The following is a 24,347-nucleotide window of genomic DNA, read 5'->3' as shown; positions in this document are numbered from 1 at the left end:
TGTGTGTGTGTGTGTGTGTGTGTGTGTGTGTGTGTGTGTGTGTGTGTGTGTGTGTGTGTGTGTGTGTGTGCGTGTGTGTGCGTGCGCATCCGTGTGTGTGTGTGTCTCTGTGTCTGTGTGTGTGGAGTGTGTGGAGTGTTTTGTGTGTGGGTGTGTCTGTCTTCTGTGTTTTCAACCTTTTCTTGTTTTTGCAGGTACAACTTTGATTGTTTTGCTTGGTCAATGTGTCTCATGTACAGCTGCTTTGTAACAATGAAAATTGTAAAAGCGCTATATAAATAAAGTTGAGTTGAGAATGATTTCCTCAGCTTTTCTAAATTAAGACTAAATTTCCAATGTCATAACTCATGTCATATAACTCGAACATTTTAAACTAACATACTTAATACACTGTAAACATAATATTCAGCTATCTTCGTTTGCATCAGTATATTGTGTTTCTCCGTCATATTTCTCTTTCATGTTAATGGCTCTGTAAGTGCTGCTTCTATAAGCAGATGAAATGAGTGAAATTGAGTCTGCTGTTTCACGTTTAATGTAAATGTAGAATGTTTTTGGGTGTTATACCTGAGGAGTAAAGGAAAAAATGCGTTTTTGGGTTGTCTTGTTAAAGTATTAGTGTAAGTTAGTAGTATGAAGAATGCAGTAAATGGCAAGTGAAATTGAGAACTTAATCTTACCTGTGATGGCAGAATGAACAAAATGACTGAATAAAACTCTAAGAGGTAATAAACTGAGGAAAGCCATTTCTGTCTCAGATCTGTGCCATAGACTGACACTGAAGAGCTGTCAGAGGTACACTTTATCTCCCCCTCCCACACATGCACAGTCGCACACACACACACATTAGCTATTTTAGCAAGGACCTTTATAGACGCATTGATTTTCATACTAAGACTTTTTATCATAAACATATATTGACCGACAGTAGTGAGGTAATGTAAGCAGAATAATGACTGTATGCACGTCAACAGAGACTTTTGTTTTTGTTTTCTACAAAACTAAGGCCGGCAGGACGTTGAGTTTGGTGTCCCTATAGGGCCATTTATTTACCACCAGACCGCAGTTGTTGTTCTCTATCCCTTTTTGCTCTATCACTCCCTTCATCTCAGTGGACGGCGGACTATTTAAACACTTCTTTGTATGTATTACCCAAGCTGCATGTTTATTGAGCGCATGCTAAAATACCCCATAGTGATTTTCCTGGCTGTTTACGAATACAATATGCGCCTCTTAGGACTCGGTGTTAAACCATTATGAACTTGAATGCATATGGCTCATTGTATTTTAATGCGCTGGATAGGCCTTTGCAAAGGCCCACAAAGGTTCAAATGCCACACCCTGGATCGGTCCGTGCCTCTTTCAAACAAATCAGTTTTTATCCGGTTGCAGAGCATATAGTTGCAAAAACAGGCACAAACAAGTTGTCTCTTCTGCTGCATCTCCCAGACATAAAATGCATGATGGCGATAGATAAACTGAGTTTCCGGATCATTATAAGTCATTTCAGTCAGACACCCATAAATGCATTAGGCTGACTGTATTAGACCAAGTGCATTAAGCCTCCAGGTCGGCTGCAGTGTGTGCGAATGCGTGGGCTCTAATCATACGCAGGCTTTTAACACACTCCTCCAGTTGGTTCCGGTTCACTTTTAGGCCACACCACGGACAAGCTCGATATCAACTGCATTACTGTATGGCATTACAGTAAGAGCTGCGCTATCACCATGGAGCCCAGATAAGACTCCAGAGCTTCAGAGTGTGGGATGGAAGATATTTTTACACACTATTTATTTATTCATACGTTAGGTATAGGGTCAGAATGTTTTCTACTTTTTTCTGTGATTATAGCATTGAATAACCAGACATAGTGTGATTAATTGTGTTCTCAGATGAAATTCTCGCTATAGTGCAAACAGCAGCACACCTGAGGTCCCGCTTGCTTACCAACTGGGGAAATGGAGCTCAAATCAGCATATTATAAAGATCGGTTTGTGCGATGAATTCTTCATATTTTGCTTGTGTAATCTATTTACTTTGTTTTGGCTCATGCAGAGAAACGTCAGTTTCATCAGCAAACTGCAGGTCCTAAAACGACAGGTGAAAATCAGGTGTTATTGTTTCATATTGTTTTTCATTGTAAATGACAATGACATTTAATTTTTTCTAAAAGCACAACTTTAGAGTAACGTGCGGTACAATTATACACATTATCCCATTAAATATGATGTCTTTTTTGCAGATACGCTCTTAAAAAGGGTGCTTCACTATTCACTAGATTAAGAAGATCCATTTTTGGCTAATGGTTCCATAAAGAACACCCAAAGAACTTTTCTGTAGTAAGAAAAAGTTTCTTTAGACTATGAAGCAAGCAAGAAAGAAATGGTTCTTATAAGAACCTGTGAGGGGGGACTAAATTTTGTTTTTCTGTGGCATTGCTGTGAAGAATCTTTTGTATCCCCTTTTTTAAGTGGTGAGTTCTATTTAACATTATTTTGCATTGCAATTCATTAAATTCAAAACAGAAACGTGTTTAAAATTCGTCTATTCATATATAAAGGTTTTAACCATCAAAAGTCTCTTACAGTAGATTCATATAAATACAGATAGTAGTAACAAATGTAAAAAAAAGAAAATGATGAAACAGTGACAGGTGTCTGTCAGCTGCACAGTAGTTCCCTCCACTCTGTTTATGAGGGAACACGGTGTCCTCCTATCAGGAATGCAGCAGGGGTCAGGTCACCACTTAACGAAATCTGATCTCAAAATGTGTGATCATCAATCGGAATCACATCTGTCTGAACTGTTGCATGAGGAGGTCACAAATCATGTTCATTATGACCATAGTTTGACCCTACCTGCTGAATGCGCTTGCTAAAGATTGGTGTGTCATCACAAACAATCAGATATGTGAGGAAATGTAAGACAGTTATGGGCAATGTAAGCAATCTGATGACATCGTAGAACAGTGTCAGTCCAGACTGCAGTAGCGTAGTTTGTTATTGAGACTTTGAATCCACTTGCAGTATATCACCCATCATATAGCACCTGGTGGCCACCAGAAGGAAACTTTAATACAGTAGCTGACTTGCAAGAATTGAGCTGGATGTGCAGAGACACACCTGGTTTACAGGCATAGGAATCTGCTTAAGAAAGGCTAAAATAAAATTCATATGTTTGTGGAAAGTCTAAAGAAGAGGTTTTATGCACTTTTAAACTGAGAGGAGACATGCCATGTCTGCTAGTGCATTTCTCACCATTCAAAGGATTAGGGTCACCTACTCATTTTCTATAGAGAATTTTCTCCACGTTTTAAAATTCTACACTCATCAAAACTATGGGTAAACACAAATGTAAACTAAAAATGGTAATTATGTTGTGTGAACAAAAGAAATTATATTCTAACATTTTTAAAGTCGCCACCCTAATGTAATTTTGCCATTTTATTAACCAGCTTCTTGAGGCTACCACCCCGGGATGCTTTTTAAACAGCATTGAAGGATTCCCATGTAGCCATTTTTTCAATATTTGGTCCAAGTCATCCATATAATTTTTTTAAATATTTATAAAAAAGCGATTATGTTGCACAACTTTATTTTTGTCCATAGAAATAATAATAAGAGCACTCCAAATCAATAGATAATGTCCAATAAACTACCAATGAACAACTGAATGGACAATAATAACCAATTGTGTTTTTTTAACTGATATTAACAAAGGCTAGCTAACATAAGGCCAGCGGACCAGTGGCGGACCACCAGTGGCAAAGTTGGCGGTCCACCGGCGGCAACCACCTGCGGCCCACCGGATTTTTGCTCATCGTTTTTCCAGTGGTCCACCAGTGGTAGCCGCCATATTTCTACCGGTGGGCCACAGGCGCCCAGACATTTGTGCCCAGGGGCTTTTGAATTCTTACTGCCCCTCTGCGGCGATAGTGTTCCGGGGTCGCGATCACGTTTCTCTGTTTGCCGGTGTATTATACTTTCTCTTCTTCTGCTGATAACTCGTCCCCCACTTTTAAAACCACTGCGTATCCTTTAATAAAATGAGCATATTCGTTATCATTAACCTAATATGGGATTGTTGGCATATTAAATGGTATCTAACTAGCTAACTTCACTAACATTTGTTTGTGTGGTGGATCAATAAATGAATGAGAAAGGGAGAGAAAACTGTGTGCCTAGTACTACAAGGTCCATAATTGTTTTAATGATGAGATATGAGAACTGGCCATCCAGAAAGTCAGGCTAGAGACACTGATAGCAATCTAAGTGCAACCGGAGCTTGATAAAACTGTTCATTGTTAATTATCAATAATAGACTGGGTCACACTTATGAGTGCAAGTTGCGCCTGTGAAAACTAGGCTAAAATAGTTATTAGTGAGTGACAAGCATCAGAGTTTGATTTTAACCATTTATTTCAATAATATTTACTGTTAGTCTTTGACATGGCATTAGTCAGTCAAAATCAAACTTTCACATAATATTCTTTACATTATGTTGGTTGCCCTGCTGAAAAAAAAACCAATAAAACCCTGCCCAAAACACAATAGATGCAGATGGGAATTAATAGCACACCATTAAATCCTGTTGGAATATTAATGCCCAAAACATTTATTTTTAAATTTTGTAATAGAAAAAATGGGTGGTTCATAGTGGTATTTTAATGGACTAGAATTTCTGTGATGGTTTTTATTTTTTAGCAGGTTGGGTTTATGTAGAAATAGTAGGCTACATCACAAATAAATGACTTTAAAGCTGGGTTTTCAAAGACTGGATCACAAATGTGCATTGAAAATTGCCAGCTGATAAAACCTGTGCTTTAGGGATTGTATACATATACCATCTAAGGCTAAATGTAGCTCTTAACTGGCTGAGTTAGACAGTGGTTAACAAAACCAGCAAGTCCCCCCAGCTGTCATTGACTATTGAAGTCTTGAGTTGCTTACAATAAACTGTTAAGCAGTCTTTTAGAATCCTCTTAATTACATGTAGGTGCATGCTGTATGCTGTATGCATTAGGCAAAGTGTGGTGGTGCTCATGGGGTGTCGAACGGGGACGGGTGAGTATAAGACTGGAAGGGAAAAATCACAGTACTCACTACACAATACTAGACTACACCACTGGTGTTATCCAAAAATGTAACTGTATTAACTTGATAAAAAAAATCGATGTGAGAAAAACACACTTTGTGAACTCCATCCCTATGTCCTGCGTCTCTGTGTTAAATCGGGTAAGAGGGTGTCGATGTGTCCCGCCCAGTATGAGGGGAATGCGCAAGACACTATCTCTTCATGTTACTTTACGTTGTCGCTGTCACGATAACACATGCCAACTTCCTTTTTCATCGCCGCCACCCACCCATAATCGGGTACAACACTCATAAACAGATCCCTGTCACGCGCCTGCCCGGTCAGAGCGCAGCGAGCTCGAGCGCGAGGAGTTATCACTGCCGTCCGGACAGTCCCGACAATCTTCACAATCCTACGAGGACTCACCTGACTCTTTATTGGAGGTATTATTATGGAATAAGCGAAAGAAATGGCATGTACTCTTGTGCTTTGCTGGCATATTTAATTGTTCTTATATGAATTATCATTTTGTAATTAAACGAAGATGAGCCTGCACCTCCACATGGATGCAATAACGGAAACTATTCATTTGACAGGGAAAAACTGGATTAAAGGGGAAATGGAAAGTGCAGGTGGATTTCCTTGGATGACATCATAGTTTACATAGGCTACGTTGACATGTAAATGGCATTGCGTTTGGACAATAAAAGGAGCATAAAGAAGAAAGCTGGAGTTCGTTATTTAACTATTTAAGTGCTGTTTGGGAGAAGCGCATCACTGAAGATTGACCACAAATAATAACTGAAGAAACTCCTGGGACAGAGTTCTGGTGCTGCTTTATAGGTAGGCCTAACAAAGTTACGATTATGAAATAAAATAATTATAATACGTATATATTTAAGTGGATGATATATGTTCTGGGAAGAGCAGAATAATTCTATGTCAGGTTAATTCTGATTCAATTTACACTCAAGGGCAAACCTATTGCTTACTCAAGGGAACAAATGTAATTTGGAGCATGTCAAACACATGTCACTCAAAAAAAATTTCTCTATCGCGACAACTGTAATGTAGAGCTGCCTCTCTGGGAACAGTTTCCACGGCCCAATTATACGATCCACACGAGACTTTAAATGACCTTAATTCAAGACAGAAGAAGTGAGTTCAGTGGTTAATGAGTAAAATGGGCACGAAGCTGTAAGATTTTAATATTTTGGAGATAATTATACATTATTCCATGTGTAAGTGTGCTGCCCTCCAGTGTCGGCTCCCATATGAGCAAGACATGGCACACGGGTTGGGCCAGATGCGGTTTTGGCTAGAAGGGATACACCTCCACTGGGCATGCGTACTTCAATACCGCATAATTTTTGTCACCCTGAAAACAGTTAATTACAAAATTTTATTATTGTAAGGTTCGGGTTTAGGGTTGGGGTATGTGTAGGCATTAGCGAATGTAATTTATTGTAATTTTATGGCGAGATTTTGCATCACTTCCGGCCGTAGCTAAATCCCTTCTAGCAACAACCGCCAGAAAGGGGTGTTCGGTTCCGGGTTTTTTTGGAGTCGACTCCGATTCTCGACTCCCACTTTTGAGTCGATGGAATCGACACTTCGACTCCATTTACTGTCATTCAAAACGGGCTCAGGAATACGAATATAAAATAAATGAATGAACTTCAGCTTGGGAACGTTGGGCTGGCAACCAATCTCCAAAGTCACTAGCAAATACACATGCATTTGTGCATCTAACACCATCACAGAGAGTTTTTTGTGCTGTCAGACCAGTTACTCCTTTCTGGTCCTAAACCGATGTGGTTTTCCAAGCGCACAGTCAGCGCAATGACATGACGGCCCAGGTCTACCCGTATAGCTGTATACTTATGGTAAAGCTAAGACATTTCGTTTCCTTTATTGTTTTTATATTTTTTTATTGCATCGATTTTGGAGAGTTACAGTTACACAAATGAATATGTTTTGTACGCAAAGACACCGCGTTTCATTGTTTTGAATTGAGGCTCCGTAAATGTGCGCTAAACAAGCCTAAAACAATTATTTATTTATTTTCGTTTAAGAGTTTATATATTCACCCTGGGCTAAGTTCAACACTTAAAAAAAGGCATTGAGCCTACCTTGTGTTCTTTTCTTAATGTAACTCATTGCAAAATAACTCAAAATATCAACATGTAATTTTAAAACCAACAAATATGCTATAATAGTAACCCAGCAACAATAACTTAATATATGATTTGTGACTTCCTGACTGTTGCTGATTTTTTAAGTTTTTAAGCTGGATGAAACGCTTTATAATTTGTTTACACAAACTTGATTTTGATTTGTGTCGTTATGCGCACAGACTCACATTTAAGCATAGGGCCACGCTTTCATTTAAAGCAACTTACGAAGTCTTAACAGTCGTTTAGAGAAATAAAAGCTTGAAGAGGGACAGACGAAATATAGGAGAGTTTTTAATAAGAATTTTTTAGAATTTAATGAGATCGGATTGAAGTGAAGAATGAACAGGAAATATTGCGTGTGCTTTTGTGAGCGAACAAGTAGGCGTCGCTCATGCTCTGATTAACGTAGTGTTTTGGATCGGCTGTGAACGTGTACAATCAGAGAGAGTGGAGGTATTTACCTGATTGGTTTTTAAATGTTGCTTTGCGCCAATCACGAAGACAATGTAACCGATTTGAGTCAATAGGCTTGTTCGACTTGATTTGAGTCGATAGGCTTGGTTTCGAATTGATCTCGCGGTACTGTGATGTCATCCGCCTGTCGGATCTTGCGGCGCCGCATCAAGTCGAACAAGCCATACTGACAACATTAAAAATTGTCGACTCGATTCCTGTCTTGGAGTCGATTCCGACTTTAGGGACATTAAGAGTCGAGGAATCGACTCTTTTGGAGTCGACTCCCCATCCCTACCGCCAGATGCCTCAGGCAGTGATAAGACACCTGGGGCATGTTCAAGCTCAAACCGGTGCGCAACGTCTTGCTACGGTTTTTGGGTTGAACGACACGTTTCCTGGAAACGGTTTGCAACGGTGTGCAACTGGGTTTGAGATAGTTTTCTCTTGTTTGGTGGGTGTGTCAATAATGTCAGCCCAATCAGCAGCAACATGGATATAACCCACGCGGTATTAAAGAGACAGCTCACACAATGGGTCCAAGTAAATTCGTTTAAATGTGTCCGCTGCAGCTCGGTATATGCAACAATTTAAGATATTAGAAGAGATGTATTTTGCAGTATTCAACACGTATTCATACTGATTTCATCAGGCTCTGAAAATTCTTCAAAAATAACATTAAAAATGGGCTTCTCAGCTGCCATAGTTCAACTCTTGCGTCAGCACAACAGGGTGTTCAACCGCACACCCGCACCACCGTTTCCGTTTAAAAAACGTTTTGCAACGTTTTGTCGGGGCTGAACGCAGCCCTGATGTGCTCCTCCATTATGACTTGAAATCTAATCAGCAGACATATGTTTCAAATATGTGTAGTGTCTATCAAAGAATCCCCCTCCTTTTTTATATTAAAGGGATCATATGACACGGCTAAAATGAATATCATAGTTTGTTTTAGATGTAATGCAATGTGTATACACAATTTAAAGTAGTCATAAATTAAGACATCAATTTAACCCCAGCTTTTGTTATATAAGAGGGAATCGTATTCAAGCGAACATCCTGTAAGTGTCAGAACTGAAAACGTCCTTGTTACTGAAATTACAACTGTTATTGACACCAGGCCCAGCGAACGCCAGGTCCTGGAATGTACCTATAAACACGCCTCCACAGAAGAATACCAACGACTACTTCTCTAGCCTCGCCCACTGGTTTGCGCATGACAGTACTGAAGTAACACAAGTTGCGCGGAACCAGATAGAGCGAGCAAACAATAAACATGCCGTTAAAGATCGCAAAATATTGTGCAGTGCCTGGTTGTGGAAGAATACAGTTGCTGCATAACCTTCCTTCGGATTCCGACATTAGTAATGCGTGGTTGAAGTTTATTTTAAAGACGTTCCAGCTCACGTGGGTAAAACATTAAGCGTTTGTTCGACACAATTACAAACTGTTCTCGGCTCGGAATTTTCGTGCTAATGAATGCGCGCAGAGCCATTATAGCTCAGTCTCTTGTGTTACCGAGGCAGCACGTGACGCGTTTGTGTTCACATTCTAAAAATTTCCGCTATCAGCCCTGCGGTGGAAAACGAATCCATTTACCTACCGGATGGCATGGATCGGCACGGAGTGGAACGATTAAGCAAGGAGAACGATTCGGCGCGATGGTGGAAAAGTGCTCAATGTGGCACGCCCATGAAAACCGAGCGTTTGTCGAGCCGGCCTAAAGACTCGGGTAGAAGATAGCCTATTACTTATTGATTTTGATGTTTTTGAATTTAAAAACCACGCGAACGTCATAAGTAGACCTCATACAACAGTATAAAACAATAAACAAGGCCAGTTCATGACAACTTTAAGGTTCAAAAACGCTGTATTTTCCACATACCGTGCATGTTTGTATCTCCTCTTTGCCCCGCCTCTCTGAAACGCGCTGGTTTTTTACAAAGCTCATCGCTCTGAAAAGCGAGGTGTGCTATGATTGGCCAGTTAACCAGTGCGTAGTGATAAGTCGAATACTGCAAGCGTGTGACGGAAATGTAACGCCTCTTATCATATTTGGAACATCAGGTTCCAAAGCAATTGTACTGACAGGTACGGCCACCTTACTTGCGTATACATTTGGGCGGTCTTAGTCAACTCATACCACGAACTGACATATATTTGTGGGGGTGTGGTTACACTGTGTTACTGGGTGAGCATTTGCTTTTAGCATTCATCTTTTGTTCTGACACTTTAATTTTTGCAATTTTACGTGTCTAATACATGCATGGGCAACTTATAACACACCAAAGACACAGAAAAACACGTATTCGCACCATATGACCCCTTTTAATTTATTGATGTGACACAACTGATTTCCAGAGTTCTCAACTTTCTTCCAATTGAGCTTGAAGACCATAGATAAAAATGAGAAAAGACTGAACAATTGACAATCTTTTCTTAAAGTCCCATTGAAATAAAAAATTACAATGCCTATTTTTTCATTAAGTTTATTGTAAATAGTTTATCAATGTGGGTCATTTTCTTTTTAAAATTCGTGTGCCCTCATAATCTTTAGATAAAATCGGAAAATGCACTTCTTTCCTGTAATGACTATTCATCTTAAATGACGTATGTTAGACGGCTTGGGTGGAGCATCCATTAACTCCTCCCCTCAACTGTTAGTCTGCTGCCAGTTCCATTTCAAAATGCAACGGCTGGTTTTTATACATCCAATCAAATCGCAGAGAAAGACAAAAGCCACGCACACTATTTTTCTCATTAGAAATTCCATTTCACTCGGAAATGCGTCAAAATATGGAAGTAAAAACGATCGCAACTTCCAGTTCACGGGGACTTTAAAAATAAAGCTATTTGTAACCATAAAAGTAGCATGTACAGAAAAAAATGGTTAAAAAGAAAAACATAAAACTATAATATATGAGATATTTAGATACATATTCAAAATATTTGTGTCACTTTTACTTTTTACCGTCATCAGCAGGCAATAGTATTTCAGGAAGTCTGTTGCGTGATAGCATGAGAAATAAGATGGTGTACTTAGGACTTATTACATTTTTTTCTTTCTCTACAGTGTAACGTCAGGTGGATGAATCTGTTCCCATGAATCTGTTCTGTCACATAACAACGAAACCGTGAATCTACCTGATCTCTTGAATCTACTGTTTCAAGTTTAATCAACTCTTTCAACCCAGCTGAATTAATGTGATTTGACCTAATCCTGAATAGAGCTTGATCTCACACTGGAAGGTGGTCTCTGACACAAGGAGATGAAACGAGAACGTTTTAAGCCCCCAGAACCAGATGACCCTCTGTGTTGCTGTGGTGACATCGACCAGCAAAGAGAAAACTGTTGCTGTGACTGTGAAGAACTTGATGATGCCTGCGAAAGGTCAGAATCCAACCATTAAGGTCATGGCACATACAGAGAGTTCATTTGTTTATTTAAAAATAGTTCACCAAAAACGATTCTGTGAATTATTTCTGGTTATTCATGTAGCTTCATGTTGTTCCAAACCGGAAATATTCACCCAACATATTCAAAAAATTTTCACCAACAAAATTGGATGGGTACATGTCACGGCAAACATCGTAAATTCTTGATGTCATAACTCTGGCCTTATATTGCCATATATTTTAACCAATTAAATTTGAGTTTTATAGCAACATATACAAACTGCATATTCAATTATATTTATAATTTAAATATTGGATTATATTCTAATTTATATTTTAACGGTGTCATATTTTTATTTGAGCGTTTTAACGTCACTGCTTAAAAATTTATTTTCAAATAAATAAATTGATTACCATGTAGATGATCAGAAATGCCACCAGATAGCATTTTAAATTTATCGTAAGGGGTATAGAAATCATTATAAAATGGATGTTTTTATGTCACGTATTTATACATATCTATGGTCCTTTTACATACAATTACTGTTGTTTGATGTACTGTATATACTCATTTATGGGAAAACTGAAAAGAACAACTAAGCCTAGTGCGCTCTTGGAAGAAAAAAGTCATACAGGCTTGGAATTACTTGAGGGAGAGTGAATAGTGACAAAATTGTAATATTTGGGTTGAACTATCCCTTTAAGTATTCCATTATCGACTTCACACCTTGTTTTTCGGACTGTTTATTATATTGCTCTTTTGTAGTGATGTAATCACCCCTTAAATTTCAAATTAATCCCTCATTTCTTTCATCCCCTCTCATTAGATTACTCAGAGGAGAGGCAGACAAGCCAGACATCATCTCTCGTTTCATCTCTCGTTTTCCTGATCGCTTGGGTTTGCCTTGTTGTGCCATAGGACCCGTTCGATTGGAGCTCTCGGTTCTACCTCCCATGGTATTGCTTCCTGGACTATTGCGGGTAGCAGCAATAAATTGTTTGTTGGGAGTTGTTATCTTGACCGCCCTACCAGGATTGGTGTTTTGGTATTACTACGTAACTCACAGAAGGAAAAGACGCACACAGTTTTTTCTTAGTTTGGCACTCTTCTCTCTTGCCTATATGTACTACCTTTTCCTCACTGAAATCCTTCCCAGAGGAGATGTAAGTAATCTGCAGCTGGTTACCGCGACGACGGGCATGGTGTTGACGCTCATCTCCCTCGTGCACACCAAACGGGGTCCAGGCTTTGTCAGATCCCAAGCACAAGCTATGGGACTCGACAGTAGCTCTACAGCCAATCAGAGCAAAAACCAATCAAACGGGGAGATTGAAGAAAAGGAAAGGTGGTGCCCTGTGTGCCGACTGGTGCGTCCGCCGAGGGCAGGGCACTGCAGGATCTGCGGGACGTGTGTTCTTCGGATGGACCATCAGTGTGTTTGGTGAGTTTCACATTCATTTTTCTTGTTATTAAAGAAACAGTTCACCCAAAAAAGAAAAACCTTTTATATGATAATCAAGGACTGGGGCTGTCAAGCTCGAAAAGCATAATAAAAGTGGCCCATAAAACTTGCATTAAAGTCTTTTGTGCCCAATAATAATCTTGGTTGAGAGCAGGATTAAATTTACATTTCTGTTTTTTGAAATCTTGACTCGATCTTTCTTTGAGATTTCTTTTCTTGTGAACAAATAAACTGATTGGGTTTTCATTGGATTGGAGGATTCAGTTGATTCAGTTCACAAAACTGATATAAATAATGAAGTGAATAATTATCAGTTTATTGCGACTTCAATTTCAGACAAAATATATTACAGTTATTTAGACCATTTCTACGCTGCTATTTTTGTTATTTTGGAGGTTGCCAGCCTCTCTCCTTATTTACTTTCATTGTGAAAAGGAGTGTCTTTGGTAATCTTAAAAGGGATAGGTTATCCAAAAATAAAATGTCTGTCATCATGTATTTACCTTCAGGTCATGTCAAAACCTCACTCTCTCTCTTCTGTGGAACACAAAAGAAGATATTTTGAGAAATTGTTTGGTTACCAACATTCTTCAAAATATATATTTTTTGTGTTCTGCAGAAGAAAGAAAGTTTGGTAATGACTTAGTTCTTTAGGTGAATCATCCCTTCAATCTTTTTCATCTTATTTTTTCACAAGCAAAGAAAACCAACAAGGGAGAGAATTAACAACAGCATTTTCATTTTGGGGTTAACTATTGCAAATTGAGTAAGAGCATGTTATAAAACACTTCACTCCCAGATGTACATTGAACATTACTAAAACATTATGAAACCGCTGCTGTAGGTGAATAATTCCACTTTAAAACACTCGTCATGGCAATAAATATTCTTCTCCTCTTGTGATACGTTTATGCACACATATGTTCAAGCTGATTCCCTGAAGACGTCACTGGATCAGCACAGACTGGTGAGACATGTGCAAGGGCCACAGGACCACGATCTTTCAGCACAGTAAAAAGATGTCTCACCAGGCCAATCTGTTTCCATCCTGCTCAACACACACACACACACGGGCGCAAATAAAAAACATGCCATAGATCACATAATGCTTAATAAAGCAACAGAGCGGAGTGCGTACGTGTGAAGAGAGATCTTTTTCAATAAGCAGTGCACATTTACCGTATACTTTTTATTATAAATGTGTGTGTTCACTGAAATTCAACCCCCCAACCTTTGTGCTGCTACGTAATGCTCAAAATTTGGCATGTAGTCTAGCTACAATGTTCCTGTAGCTCAATTGGTAAAGAAAAAGTTTAAAATGAATTTTTTGTCATTTTTTACTCACCCTTGTCGTTTCAAACCTGTATGGTTCTTTTTTATAAAGCAGAAATTTCATTGTAATTGGACAAACTACGCATACAGCTGCAGAAAAAGTTAAGAGCACCCCAAAATTATTTTTGTGCTTTTTATTGCATTTTATTTTCTGTAAATGACAGTAGAACTGCAAAATTGACTCGTTTTCCACTGCTTGGTTCTGGATTATTAGTAGAAAATAAAAACAAGGGTCCTTTTTTGTTTTTTAAATTACCTTTCTAAAACGAAAATTAAATGACCAGAAGGTACACGGACGACGGACCTGTGTGTCTTTGCATTTACTTTTTTCTTTTGACTTTATTCCTGATGTTTGTTTTTGAAATTCAACAAAACACATTCACATTACATGCAGAAAATCTAAACTGGAACCCTGGAGTGCTCTCTAATCTATTTCCACAGCTGTATGTCTATATACAAAACAAATGCTTATGTCTACATGGTTGTTTGATCTAACAACACCAGACTTAATTTCCCCTGTTTTTGTATGTGTGACTGTCCACAACATGACAGGATAAACAGCTGTGTAGGGCAAGCCAATCACAGGCAGTTCCTTCTGACACTCCTTCTTTTCTTGCTGACATCATTCTACGGGATCAGTTTGGTCTTGCGGAGCATATGTCCCCGACAGAGTCTATTTACAGCCATGTTATATTGCCCTGGAGTCTACAACCAATACAGGTGCACTCTCAGACATTACAATTTCACCCACTTTTTAAACCTTAATTAAAAAAAAGCAAAATATAGATGTATAATATTATTTTATTGTATTTGTGTGTAGCACAGCACTGTGCTTCACGTGTGCGTGGTACAGTGTTGTCATAACAGGAGGTCTGCTCTACCTGTTCATCCTTCAAGTCATCAACGTTAGTTATAATGTAACAGAGCGGGACGCACAGATCGCCTTGCGCAACAAAATGGGCAGACGGCGTTACTGTGGCCTGGTTGTGGAGACTGGAACCTACACACGAGGCTTCCGCCAGAACTGGATCCAGTTCCTCACCATGAACACAGATGAAAATGAATCTCCCTTCACAGACATGGTATGACGCAAAGAGAGCTCAAACGTGACCCTAGATGGAATTTTTATTTCTTCTGTACTTACAGTATCTGACATGTAGAGCACACCTGGATGTTTGGTTGGCCTGAAAGAGGAACTGGGTCAAAACCTTGTTCGATCATGTGTGAAATGTCTTGTGACACATTTACCCACACATTTACTAAAACTGACAGAGTGAATAATCTGGACAGATAAAAATATACTTTTTGATGCTCTTATTTATAGGCAGTATATGGACATATTGAATCAGGCCTGTCATAGTAAGACCATTACTCTGTGTGCAACCACAGCACGGTTTTCACGAAACGAAACTACCTGCTCCTTACATAACTCAAAGGTTAAACTGCCTGAAACATCAACACTGAAACAATGATAAGCCATCAAGAGTATTTTGTAATCTAAATTGACAATCAGAATTCTTTTGCTTTGATTTATATTGTCAGTCTAAATGCTGAAGCAGCAAAATGTAAACTTGTAATTCTTGTCTTTTTTTAAACATGCTGCTGAGCACTCTCAGGAAACATATCAAATTTTTATGTACATTTTCCAGATTTGTGTATTAGTGTTTACTGAACAACAACTAGTCATTCTATGCATAAATGTACAATATATTATCTTCTATTATTAATTAAAGATTATACATTATTTCATATGTGTTTTCTGGTTGTTGTGTTCTCTGCTTTTACAATTTAGGGAACATACAGTACAAATTAATACAGTACTTTTTTTAGTCTGAAACTTAAATCTTTATTGCTGTGATGTCGGTGTGAGTGACCTGTCTAAAGAGCAGAGGACGACGGGTAGTAAGGAAGTGGTTTTGAAACAGTGCTAGCCTTATCTTCTCTGTGCAACCGCAAGCCTGAATGCATGAAAAAAAACAAGAGAATTTTGCATGCGTGTACTTGAGAGCACACTTCCTCTACAATTATACAAAATGAAGTGATATAACATGGTTTTCCCATTTCACTTGTGTATGAAGTTCTTGTTTCAGTTGCATATGTTCTTTGACGAAATAAGTGAGCAGCACACGAAAAAGATACAGAAACAAATGAATATCTTTATCTTTTATTAAAATGATGGGCTGTTCACATTTTTAGTTATATATACATTTTAGTTTTTAGTTATTAAAACAAAACCAATTCATATTCTTAAATACAACCACATCTTCTATAATATACTATTAGTTGACATTTCAACACTTTACAGGAAGTTGTTTGTTTGAAAGGAACACATCTGTCCCTGCCCCCACCTTGGGGACTATAGAGCTGTCGGGGTTGTTTTGATGGTTAGTTTCTTTCTGTGCTTAGAATGTGCATTAGACGCCATTGTACACAACCAGACAGCATGAGGATCGGTCAAATCAACCTGCTAACTAGGCAACCCTGGACTCATCTACTGAGGCTCTTCATAACACTTCTACCAGGTAGCATGAGAGAATTAAATAGGAGATTACATTTAACTGGCAGACACACACACAGTGAGAGGTTTGGCTATCTTACTCTTAAACATGTTTGCACTTTATTGTAATAAAACATAAACAATTAAACAGCACTGTTAAAAATGATTTTGATTCGCACTGAATGAGGCATTCATATAGAGAAAGAAAATAATTAAGCAAACAAACTACAAGAAAGAGCAAAGATTTTGTTAAGAAATACTGTATTTGTATATTAGGTGTCAAAATTAAGTGGTAAAATGTTTGAATAAATAAACAAATATTTATTGTTTTGTTTATTTTATGTTTTCTAAATATGAGTGTGGATTGTTTGTGACCAATGTGGCTCTTAAGGCAAAAAATTGCAATATTATATTATGTCGTATTAACATAACATAGATAATCATGGTGTGTAAAATCACAGCTACTTTCAGAGACTGTACAGTGTGACATCCCTACCATATGTTTGTTCAGATTCAACATTTTTTTATAATTTCAAAATGCAATTGTATATATTTATATGTCATCTTTTTTAGGGGTTTTTACAGATGAGCATGTGATCCAAGTTCCATTGGGTGGGAGAGCTACTTTTAGCTTTAATGTTACACAAAGCATGGTAATTACCCAGACAGAATTGAACAGGTGTACACATGAGAAAGTTCTTGTGTTCAGCCCCACATATGGACTTAATATCCAGGACAACAGCTATGAAGGCCGCTTTTTCCCAATAGCAAACCACAGCCTTGTACTGGACAAAATACGAGAGAGTGACTTTGGGACGTACTGCTGTAAACTCACAACGTTCCCTAATGGAAGTCTAAGGAGGAAAATAAAGCTACTGAGAGAGACAAAACAAAAAAGTGAGTATCTTTAATGATATTCTGCATATTACACCAGACATAGTTTTGGTTAGTTATTTACATTTGGTTTATAAAATAAACATAAAATTTGATTTATAATTGACATGTTTTCTAATAAGGAGTTTTCATTAACACAATGTCATGAGTTAAATTCAAAGACATGTCGAAATATAGTCTGTCTGCACATGCAATCTTTGCACTATCAAGAATTTCCGAAAAGTTCAGAGCATACAGTACTCTAGCACGAATTATTGTGCTTTTCTTTTGTTGTGTTTAGATCCATCCAGTTCATCAGTCATATTGATAATCTCATTGACTTGTGGCATCGGTTTAGCAGTATTATGTGGTATTGTTGGAGTTGTTTGCCATAAGGTAATAAAGTCTTTCACATTCTAAATATATATATATATATATATATATATATAATTATAGTATATCAGATGATACAATTACACTTTGCAGAGATTATTTGTAGACAGATGTTAAATACGAATATGTGGAGACATATGGCATAAACACATAAATATTTGAAATGTGTTCTCATTTTTTTTAATGTAGCAAAGAAAACATTGTTGTTCTCTTAAAAGAGAAATCTGGTGCACATTGTTTAAAAAAGCCCTTTAAAAACATCTGTCCTGAAAAAATCGACATGACCCCCAACAGCACCACACAGAGAGAGAAGAAGAGGAGATTGACGGAAATTACCTGAAAGTTATTTAACCTCATTCAGTACATCTGTAATGAACACTACAGCATTAATATGTACAACAACTATACATGCACTGCACAAAATGTGATGTAACAGAGAGAAGAAAGAAAGAAAGAAAGAAAGAAAGAAAGAAAGAAAGAAAGAAAGAAAGAAAGAAAGAAAGAAAGAAAGAAAGAAAGAAAGAAAGAAAGAAAAAAGAACAAGATTATATTGTCACTCTACAACCAGCAGCTTGCATTCTTTTAAAAAATATTTTTGTCTCCATATTTTGATTTTCAGGTTTACAATTAGTACATCCAGTATTTCTATAGTATTACTATAGTGTTTTTTACAGTATTTTAAACTATAAAACGTATAAAGGTGATAATAAGAATGCTTTCTTAATTTTATAAGGAACAAACTCAAATCAGTACTCGTTTGAGGGACTCTTGTAACAATAAAACATTTTAACTTCTCAACATGGATTGTCTTTTTAACTTTGTGAGTCAGCTCATGTATGTCATTGCTTAACATCAGATCAGTAAATCACAGAAAATAAACTTCTTTCATCTTTGATCATTTGGCTCCTTTTAAGATTTGATGACATCATCTGATGATTGGTCAAATTGATCCAACACATCATGATCACACAAAGCAGTCCAGTCACAGATAAACACATCACCATTACTTCCTATTGAAACATGAAGATACACCATACTGACCGTAAAACAGAGAGTTACAAAGCCACAGAATTAAACGTGGTGATGCAAACTAAAATAGAAAACATTCAGTTGTGAAGACTCTATTCTAGTTGTGCTGCATTGTTAGGTTTATTAGCAGTTATCTGGGGTTTATATTGAATAAACCAAGCTATTTTACTGAAGTCAGCATGACTCACGTCATCCTGACACAACTGTTTGAGAACAGTGAGAGTAAATATGAGATGTCTTAAACAAATAATGCTAGTTAATATACATCCATACAAAATGGTAGATTTTTGGCAACAGCTTTACAAGATTAAATAAACAGTCTGTTTCAGTCTCATTCTTAACAATCGTGAAAAAACACTATAAAAACTCACCACAGTTCTATCAACTATCTCTTGACTTCACTTGCATGGCCTGTACAGGTTTTTAAAATTGCTTAGACATGAAAAGTGACACTTGTGGCTCACTTAGTGAAACTCAAGTGAAAAAAGTATTGACTGATATAACTAATCTTTTGACCAAGTCTGCAAAATTGCAAGCACATTATCTACTTTACACTTAATTTGAAATTGTACCACAAACTTTTTGCAAAACTCTAAACGCAGTTAAAATAATAGAGCAGAATATGTTTTATTGTCACTCATCAGCTGCAATATTTTAGTTTTTTTTGTACACATAAGAGTAAGAGTCCACATCTCAACAAATATTAATGAGTGCACAAATAAACAACAATGTAAATGTTATATACACAGGGCATAAATATATAAAGAATATAATCAAGGCTTGATAATATAATCAGCAAAAAGAGACACAGTATCTTGCACAGTCTTTAGGTTATGTGAAAATGTTAAGTGCTGTGCAGACCACATAGTTGCTATAGCCCTTTAGATTTTAATAATATGAGGGTTGCCATCCTCTATTAAATGGATTTTTGTTCAATAATTAAACTTGGGTAAAAACTATGAAGTCAATTCAATGCCACATATATTTGCAAAAGAAAATGAAGTTTTGCAAAAAAAGATAAAATACTGAGAGAACGAATAAAATTTAGCAAAGAGAAACTTCATCAGCAATGATTTTGCAGCACATCTTTTCCTTTGCAAAACCTTCTAATTCATTTGCACCGCCCCTTTAATTCTGAGTTTCAGCCAAAAAATGTAGCGCTCTCCATGATTATGATTGGTTGAATGGTAAGGTTGAATCTGATTGGCTAAACAGGATGACAACTCAAGTGGGAGGGACAGCGCTGCCAAGAGAGTCTCAAAATACACACACACAAATCCAAGGCGATTCACACGTGAGTGACGATTTGCACATTCACATGCCATGATAAACGTTCAAAATATTTGTGCACTGGTACGTTTGTGAATTGTATATTTAGCGTTTGTGAAACGCATTTTATGAGAATATAATTTTATTTTACGCACGCGAATTGTTTTTGTGAATGCATATATATAATTTGTGCACGTGAATTGGGTTTTATGCATGTGAAACTTGCTAGGCAAGTGTACATCGTGTTTTATGTGTGTATAATTAATGAGACTAAAATCGCTCCATTATGATGTGCTGCAAAATAATTTCTGATGAAGTTTCTCTTTGCAAAAATTATTTTTATTTCTCAATACTTTATCTTCTTTTGCAAAATTTTATTTTTGTTTGCAAAACCTATTTTTTTTCTCAAAATCATTTTTTTCTTTTGCGATTCATTATTTTTGTTTGCAATTGTATTTATTTTTGCTCAATTTTTCTTTTTCTTTTGCAAAACTTCATTTTATTTAGCAAATATATGTGGCATTGAATTGACCTCATAAAAATCATTATGCAAAACACCCCTTTTCCACATGTTGTAATGTGAGTAACAAAAGACCGATTATGCTTCAAAATGCTATAGCTGTTGATTTTTCTCTTTCATTACTCTCTTTCATTTTCAAGTGTTTTCACTTTTATTTCAACATTTCTGTCTAAGCATGTTTGAATTGATTGAAAAGTACATGCTTTTTAGATAAGCGCAAACAAATGAAATAAAAATGAAAAAAAAAACATAGACAGGTAAAGACAGACATGTTTGTATAAATGTGTTTAAAACATTTGATTCAAACAAATCCAATAAATTGCACACATTTGTTACAGCAAGTGCCAGTAGGGCAGTTAAAAAATAAATATGATGTTATTTAAACACAATTTCCATGAATCATCTTAAATGTCTCTCAATTTCTAAGTTTGTTTAATTTTGTATTATACAATACAAACTATTAAACTAAGTTATGATCAATGGACAACGACGTTTCATGCAAGTATATAAGTATACAAGTATGGTCAGCTGTAATAAGTGTGGGTCTCGTGACGCTGGATCATTCATCACACGCGTTGATGGGATTCGGTTTCAACTGGATGAGGTGAACGGTCGAAAACACGTGACCTTTCATCACCGTCAGCCAATGAGAGAGCCCGTCTGCCGTCAGCCGCGCTTTAAAAACCGCTCCGTTGTAAACAATGAAAATCAATCGTCTCATCTGCCAGTGGAATGTAAGTATTTTAGTTTTGTTTGTGGTGGACAACTATAGTGAAATAGTACATTGGTTACACAGCTATTTAAAACGGCGATGCCAATTATTTTAGTATAGTTACAAGAGGAATCACTTCACGTATCATTCGAATACGAGTTGAACAGATTGTTATTTCATTGCGCGTAACTGGCAATCAGTTGTAATTCTGTGTAATCGTGAATTTCCTACATTCTTGTCTCATGTGCCTCTATCAACAGGATGTTGTTTGCCTCAGTCCTCGCGCTCTTTATGAGTGTAGCGTTTGCTGCACCAACTTTAGACCAGCAGTTAGATGACCACTGGCACGTATGGAAGAGCTGGCATGGAAAAAATTACCACGAGGTTGGTGTTAAGTTTGTAACCCATTCAGCTGGTAAATGAAAGATGCACATGTTAAACAGATGGTACATATCAGAATCAGAAAGGGCTTTCTTGCCAAGTGTGCTTTACACACACAAGGAATTTGTCTTCGTGACATCATATAGCGTCATATATGCAATGTGATGGCGTATTAATGTTTTATGGCAAAGGAGCGCTGACTTGTTATTCTGCAGTGGCTTGAATGTCTATTTTCTTCAGAAAGAAGAGGGCTGGAGGAGAATGGTGTGGGAGAAGAACTTCAGAAAAGTTGAGCTTCACAATCTCGAGCATTCTATGGGCAAACACGCTTTCAGACTAGGCATGAACCAGTTTGGGGACCTGGTGAGACCTTTACTATTCATTCTCGTAGCTTTATCAAAGTTCTGCATTAGCCTTTTTGTAAAATAACACCTTTTATTAACCTTTTGATTTTCTTTGAGACAAATGAGGAGTTCAGATTGGCAGTGAATGGTTATAAGCCGAACCCCAGACGGAAATCGCAGGGCTCCCTGTTCATGGAGCCCAGCTTCTTTGAAGCACCCCAACAGGTTGACTGGAGAGAGAAGGGCTATGTAACTCCTGTTAAAGACCAGGTAAGACAAAAGGCTGTTTTTGTGGTTCTCTGTGCTAAAAACATCTCTAAAGCTTGCTTTTATATACGGAATTGACATTTCTGTGGCTTTTTAATAGGGAAGGTGTGGCTCTTGCTGGGCCTTCAGCTCTACAGGGGCCTTAGAGGGCCAGCTGTTCCGTAAAACTGGTAAACTGGTGTCTTTGAGCGAGCAGAACTTTGTGGACTGTTCTAGGCCAGAGGGAAATCATGGCTGCAACGGAGGCCTCATGGACCAGGCCTTCCAGTATGTTCTGGACAACAATGGGCTGGATTCCGAGGAGTCTTATCCCTACCTTGCAAAAGTGAGTTTCTGGCGTGCTCATTTTATTTATGGACTTGCCCAAAACCTAAAAGTAATCATGCCCCCACCATAAGACCGTCTTTCCTATAAGTGGTTTGCTTTCATTAATATTTGCTTATGGTTTAACTTCGAGGTGTAATTTTCTTCACTTTCAGGATAATCAACCATGCCGCTATGACCCCAGATACAATGCTGCAAATGACACTGGTTTTGTGGACATTCCCAGTGGTAAAGAACATGCTCTGATGAAGGCTGTTGCTTCTGTGGGTCCAGTTGCTGTTGCTATTGATGCTGCTCATCAATCCTTTCAGTTCTATCAGTCTGGTAAGTCAATTAACTTTTGACGTTTAAGCATGCAAGGCAATGTCTTAAAATCAGACATTTCTTTTGGAATGTCTGTGCATCATGGCCTGTTGTAAGGCTTGCAGGTCTTGCAAAGAACTAGTTTCTGTGACTTAACCTGTTTTCAACTCTCAACTTTAGGTATCTATTATGAAAAAGAGTGCAGCAGTGAAGAGCTTGATCATGGAGTGTTGGTAGTTGGTTATGGATATGAGGGTCAAGATGTTGTCGGGAAAAGATATTGGATTGTCAAGAACAGGTATTTTCCCACTTTAAGCTAACTGCATAATGGGCTAATAAGACTCTACGCAGTCTAACTGTATCTTTCAATAAATCTTAATTTAGCTGGACTGAGAAGTGGGGAAACAACGGCTACATCTACATTGCTAAAGATCGAAAGAACCACTGTGGAATTGCAACAGCAGCCAGCTATCCTCTCATGTAATGCCACTGGACTGTTCTCTGCATTCTGGATGTCACAAGACTGACCGTCCTACTTTTTTATTTTATTTTATTTTTAGGCGTTTTAATTTGTGTTTTTAGATTGCCGTTTGAGTTTCACTGTATTTCCTTTGAACAGTCTTTTTAGACTCACTTTAGACTGGCATACTACCTTATATATTTGTAGGCGGTATATTTCTATCAAGGTTTTGAAACTTGTAAACTGATCAGTGCATTACGTTTTCACTGAAAAGTGAAATCCATTTTATGAGGTTTTAATATTTTTTTGTATTACAGGTCTAATGTAAGAACCATGTTTACAAAAATGGACTTCTGTGAGCTTTTTGACTTGTAACTATTAAAAATATTTAAACATATTTGACTCTTGTTTGTATGTTTAAGAAAAGAATGGTGTGGTCTATACACCGCAAAATCGCCAGTGTTAAAAAGGGTCAAATGAACTGTTTATATAATCTATACATTTTTTGCAATTTAATACATGTGGCATGTTTGCTGTTGCGAGCACAATTACTATTGTTCGTGGCACCCTTGTAAAAATGATAACCTCAGAAGACCAATTTCTTTTATGCCGTGTCTGGTTATTTGTCGAATTACTTCAATAGACATTTTGTTTTATTGCACGAATCACCCTAAGAAAGTGCAGAGATCAGGTTGGTGTAATTGCGACTATGAAATTAATTTTCCTAAGAAAATGAATCTTTGCTTCTAAATGTGGTGTAAGAAATAATTTATCAAACACGAAACAAAATGGGTGGAGTATTAAAAATAACTAGAATAAGAAAATAGCAAATGCATTAGGTGCTGACATGAAACTTTGCCTATGTGGAAAAGTTTTCCCCTCACAGACACTCATGATAACCACAGGCCACAGCCATGCTACTGATAAAGAGGTGTTGCAGATGCTAGCTACAGTTCATGAAGCAAGGACACAGGAAAGTAAGGTATTGTACGACGTAGGCACAATACATTTGCGTGCGCAAAGTGTGTAATTTTGGCACTATTTATGAACGTGTCGGAGCGCTAAAGTTTTGATATCTTAA

General features: G+C 37.4%; 3 protein-coding genes and 1 long non-coding RNA gene across 6 annotated transcripts in view; 3 read left to right on the top strand and 1 right to left on the bottom strand.

The window, feature by feature from the left end:
• si:ch211-137i24.12 (Immunoglobulin superfamily member) overlaps nt 1-747 on the bottom strand; it is a 6,636-nt gene extending 5,889 nt beyond the window's left edge. The window contains exon 1 of the mRNA XM_057349655.1: nt 681-747. Within this exon, the coding sequence (XP_057205638.1) occupies nt 681-747 (67 nt within the window). The remainder of the gene's footprint in view (nt 1-680) is intronic.
• A 4,566-nt stretch (nt 748-5,313) lies between these two features.
• Nucleotides 5,314-15,618, top strand: zdhhc23a (zinc finger DHHC-type palmitoyltransferase 23a). 3 transcript variants are annotated; one of them, XM_057353436.1, is made up of 6 exons: nt 5,314-5,516; nt 5,670-5,916; nt 10,777-11,094; nt 11,927-12,541; nt 14,447-14,614; nt 14,715-15,618. In XM_057353436.1, the coding sequence occupies exons 3-6, from the start codon at nt 10,973-10,975 to the stop codon at nt 14,980-14,982; spliced, it is 1,173 nt and encodes a 390-aa protein (XP_057209419.1). In that variant the 5' UTR covers nt 5,314-5,516; nt 5,670-5,916; nt 10,777-10,972; the 3' UTR covers nt 14,983-15,618. The 3 variants fall into 3 exon arrangements, with proteins under 3 accessions (XP_057209419.1, XP_057209411.1, XP_057209427.1); XM_057353428.1 differs by having other exon boundaries at nt 5,314-5,916; XM_057353444.1 differs by having other exon boundaries at nt 5,314-5,916; nt 14,720-14,918.
• Nucleotides 15,619-16,223: 605 nt separating this feature from the next.
• Nucleotides 16,224-17,677, top strand: LOC130566188 (uncharacterized). Its single transcript, XR_008964435.1, has 3 exons — nt 16,224-16,416; nt 16,965-17,288; nt 17,566-17,677. It is a non-coding gene; the product is annotated as an uncharacterized LOC130566188 (long non-coding RNA).
• Nucleotides 17,678-21,022: 3,345 nt separating this feature from the next.
• Nucleotides 21,023-23,654, top strand: ctsll (cathepsin L, like). The gene is made up of 8 exons (XM_057353457.1): nt 21,023-21,209; nt 21,448-21,571; nt 21,809-21,931; nt 22,030-22,182; nt 22,280-22,504; nt 22,659-22,827; nt 22,987-23,104; nt 23,191-23,654. Coding segments are annotated over exons 1-8 (1,014 nt in total). The 5' UTR covers nt 21,023-21,207; the 3' UTR covers nt 23,291-23,654.
• Nucleotides 23,655-24,347: the final 693 nt, after the last annotated feature.

Source organism: Triplophysa rosa, linkage group LG2, assembly GCF_024868665.1.
Source record: "Triplophysa rosa linkage group LG2, Trosa_1v2, whole genome shotgun sequence".
In the NCBI taxonomy this organism is placed as follows: Eukaryota; Metazoa; Chordata; class Actinopteri; order Cypriniformes; family Nemacheilidae; genus Triplophysa; species Triplophysa rosa.
Note: the sequence above shows the minus strand (reverse complement) of the source record. Positions and strands in the feature narration are given on the sequence as shown.

What these genes read in the sequence shown, in the direction of transcription:
- zdhhc23a (XM_057353436.1), top strand. Translation starts at nt 10,973, where the DNA reads ATGAAACGAGAACGTTTTAAGCCCCCAGAACCAGATGACCCTCTGTGT. An exon ending in CTTGATGATGCCTGCGAAAG is followed by an intron (nt 11,095 to 11,926) that starts GTCAGAATCCAA and finishes CCCTCTCATTAG; the next exon opens with ATTACTCAGAGGAGAGGCAG. An exon ending in GGAGTCTACAACCAATACAG is followed by an intron (nt 14,615 to 14,714) that starts GTGCACTCTCAG and finishes ATTTGTGTGTAG; the next exon opens with CACAGCACTGTGCTTCACGT.
- ctsll (XM_057353457.1), top strand. An exon ending in CTTATCCCTACCTTGCAAAA is followed by an intron (nt 22,505 to 22,658) that starts GTGAGTTTCTGG and finishes CTTCACTTTCAG; the next exon opens with GATAATCAACCATGCCGCTA. An exon ending in TATTGGATTGTCAAGAACAG is followed by an intron (nt 23,105 to 23,190) that starts GTATTTTCCCAC and finishes ATCTTAATTTAG; the next exon opens with CTGGACTGAGAAGTGGGGAA.